Source organism: Tupaia chinensis, unplaced genomic scaffold (genome assembly GCF_000334495.1).
Source record: "Tupaia chinensis unplaced genomic scaffold, TupChi_1.0 Scaffold000578_2, whole genome shotgun sequence".
Lineage (NCBI taxonomy): Eukaryota > Metazoa > Chordata > Mammalia > Scandentia > Tupaiidae > Tupaia > Tupaia belangeri.
In genome coordinates, this window is record NW_006160094.1 from 5,047,834 (window position 1) to 5,051,557 (window position 3,724).

Consider the following 3,724-nt stretch of genomic DNA (forward strand, 5'->3'; position numbering starts at 1 on the left):
AGCAGGAAGGCGGGCTGTGGCATTCCATCGGGAGTATCTGGTGCCCAGCTCCGCAGGTCTGTGAGCACCTGGCCGGCCAGGACGGCAGCTCGAGCCGCTCTGCTGTTCCAGGAGGCTCATCCGAGTACCTGTCGGGGCTGTCGTGCCTAGTGCTCGTATTCCGGGAGGCTCATCCGAGTGCCCATCGGGCTGCTGTGCCTTGTGCTCATATTCTGGGAGGCTCATCTGAGTGCCCATCGGGCTGCTGTGCCTAGTACTCATATTCACCAGGACAGAACGAAGGCCAGTCTGTCCCAGCAAGGATGATCGTTCTGGAACGCTCAGGCCCCCACGGCCCTGCCGGCAGCTTTGGGAGAGCTGCCTGCAGGCTTTGCACCCTGGGGCAGAGGCAGGGCTGTGCCTTTGCTCTTGCCATGGTGCTCTCCCACTGTGGCCTCCCTGTCATGGACATTCGCTGTCCGCACCTTCTGTCCCTGCGATCTCTCCAGTCCCCTGGTTCAGCCATCAGCTGGCACAGACTCCGACACTGCAGTCACTTTCCGCTCAGTCACTGGTTAGCGGGAGGGCCGTGGCTGGCCATCACTGGAAGCGTCGTGGTCTCCCAGCAGCGGGTGCTCACGAGGCTCCGCTGCTTCCCCGCACCCTGCGAGGAAGCTGCTGCTGGTGCCGTAGTTGCAGATGAGGACACTGAGGGTTCGAATCCGTGCAGCCCAGGGTCCCGTCCCCTACCCCTGCCTGGGGAGCCAGCATTGAGCCCGAGCCTGGCTGGCCGCAGGTCTGCGTCTGCAGTGCGTTCAGCACCACAGCGACAGGGACTGTGCGCCTCCTCTGTATGCCGCTGTGACCAGCGAGGGTCTGGGACGTGGGTGTAGCAGGGCAGCCGTCCCAACCCGCCTCGTCAGTGCACCAAGGATCCTGGACGTCTGGAGCTGCACTGACGCCATAGGGTGGTGGGGGCGCTGTAGGTGACGCCTGCGCCCGAGCTCAGCCCTAACTTGAGTGTCTCTACCGTCCTAGGCCATCTCTCGCCTCTGCGAGGACAAGTACAAGGACCTGAGGAGACCCGCGAGGAAGCGGTCGGCTAGTGCCGACAACCTGACTCTGCCGAGGGTGTCCCCAGCCATCATCTCCTAACGAGGAGCCCCTGCGGGGCTGTGCCACCCGCAGCTTCTTTGTTTGAGAAAGACAGACTCGGGTGGCTGCGTTTGTTTTTTTCCTTTCCTTTCCTCATGTAACTCATAGCCGTCGGCGCCTCGATGAACGCCCCCACGGCAGCGGCAGCGGGCTCCGGGAGGACGTCGGCGTTGGTGCCAGCTCGCCTCTCCCCGCCCAGGATCAGCACTGCCTTCCTGGAGGAAGCGGACTCTCATCCCAAGGAGCAAGCCAAGGGGAGGGCGGCCGTGGAGAGGCAGGGAGTGACTGAGTGCTCTGCCACATCCCACGTGTCCGTCTGGGTCGTGGGTCCGGCGGGAATAGATAACGCAGTTGGATGTGCGGAAAGGCCGGTGCCGCCTTTGTCACCGCTGGGTCAGCGTGTTCCGTAAGACTTCTCGCATTCCTTCTTGCTGCTTTTTTTGGGATCTGGGCGATTTTTGTTGGTTTCTGTTCTGTTTTGGTTTTGGTCCCACGGAGCAGAGAATATAGTTTGTACCCACCATGGCACGGACATCCCAATAAATAGTACTGGTTGTTTCTCTCCGCACTGGTTTTGCGAGCTGTCTTCTGAGCTTTCTTCCGCACAAGTGGGGTGTCATTACAGTTCTGTACCCCTGTACTCGAGACAGTTTTTTTTGACCGGCGCAGATTAACTTGACTGTAGTGCTGAACCAAAAGTAGCCCTTTCACTCCTGCTCCTCACCCCAGGAAAGTTCTAGATCACATGGGTGCTTGTGCCTTCTGATTTTCTTGCAGTTGTTTTGTTTTTCCTCTGCCCAGAAGATGTCATTGCAAACCCAGTCAGACCCGGCGGGAAGACGGACGTTGCAGCGCAGGGTGCCCGGTGGAGGGCCTGCCGGGACCCCTGAGCCGGGAGCCTTCTCTGTGTGCGGGGCCTCGTCTCTTCTCTACGTCCAGTGTCCATTGTTGCAAGCAATATTCTTCTCAACTTTTATATGTTTACTTTAAATCAAAGTTAGTCTATTTGTATAAAATTTTTTAAAAATCTAAAATAAAATTAAAAAAAAAAAAAAAAAAAACAAGGGTGGGTGGGGTATTCCGGGGAAGATCGCTGAAGGGAAAAATGTTAGTATTTACTGAGGTATTTTTCACAGAACGATTGAATAATAAAAACTCACCTTTCACTTTCATTGTGGGTGCTTGGCGAAGTTACACAGACTCCGACTGTGAAGGTCTCTGCTTCATCAGTTGTTGCCGCAGTGTTTCATGTTCCGCTGTCCCTGATTTCCTTATGGCCCGGGTAGGAATCTCCTCTACAGCTAAGACACAAGTGTTCATGGGGGTATCAAGCCACAGATCAGATATGCAGCCCAGGAGTCGGAGTCCCTTACGCCCACCATCCTTCAGGGCCTGCCTGTTCCGAGGCCAGGCAGAGGTTTCTGAGTGTTTTCCTCCCAGATGTCCGAGGCGCACGGCAACCTACGATTTGCTTCCTTGGTCTCCTGCCTCAGCTTGGACTCCTACGTTAGTCGGTCTCCAGGGCCCTGACATCGCCACCATGCCTGATGTGCCCACTCACAAAGAAACATGCTTTGGAAACGGAAGACTCGGGGAGTTGGGATCCCCTGGGCACCAAGCCGAAAGTGCTGTTCAGGTCTCGGTGGGGGTCGTGCTGTGTCCAGCAGAGCTCCCTGGGCCGCAAGTGCCCTGGGGCCCTCCTGGCCTACCTTTCCAGAAGCAAGCAGGCAGGATGTCCCGCGGAGTACCTTCCCATTGTAAGTGTTCCCTGCGCTCCGCGTGGGTGCCCAGATCAGCTTCTCTCTTCAAGAGTTGAATTTAGGACTTTAAATACTGATCCAAAAATGTAGAAAGTATCGTTTTGTATTCCCTGATCTATATAGCTTAAAAAGGGACATATTTTCTTAGCTGAATATGAATACCTCTTAAACATAAATTAGTTCCTCTCATGTAAAGTATCTTATTTTCCCAACCATTTCAGGAAAGAGGTTCTGCTGCCCTTATAGCAGAAATCTTATTTTTATCCCTTTTATTTGAACGAGAGATTTGAAAATTGAATTATGTAAATATTTAAATGCACCTGCTCTTATTTTGTGGAGTTTATTAAACTGCTTTTAAAAATTGTATAGCCTATTTATTGTATGTATGTACATACAGTCTGAGAAACCTAAATTTCAAGTGGGCTCTGTAAAACCTGACTCAGCCTTGTTTAGACTATTGGATATTGTTTAGCCTTGTGCTCTGGGACTCTACCTCTGTACAGGACAAATTTCCATATCCATTCATTAGTATCGATCTGTATTAACTGGTTATGTTTCTTGCACTAAGGAGTTCGAAAACTGCTGTAAGTGTAGACTTCAGTTTTACTTTGCAGTACGGATCACTTGCCACAGGTGGATGCTTTAGGTTCATTTTATTTTTCTACACGATGATGAAGACTTATGTTTCGTTTCCGGGTTTGTTCTAAGTTTGCCAAAACAAAAACACGACACCAGTGCCGTACCTGTTGATAAATCGCAGTGACTGTCTTGTTTGCAAGGTGACTCAATACCTTTCTATTAAAGCTGGATTGCTGTGTAGGAACACGTTG

General features: G+C 52.6%; 1 protein-coding gene across 1 annotated transcript in view; it reads left to right on the forward strand.

Moving 5' to 3' along the window:
• Window positions 1–2,306, forward strand: part of CCNY (cyclin Y) — a gene marked incomplete at its 5' end in the record, with an annotated part of 54,104 nt that extends 51,798 nt beyond the window's left edge. The window contains 1 exon segment of the mRNA XM_014591503.2: window positions 1,018–2,306. Coding sequence (XP_014446989.1) covers window positions 1,018–1,134 — 117 coding nt within the window.
• Window positions 2,307–3,724: the final 1,418 nt, after the last annotated feature.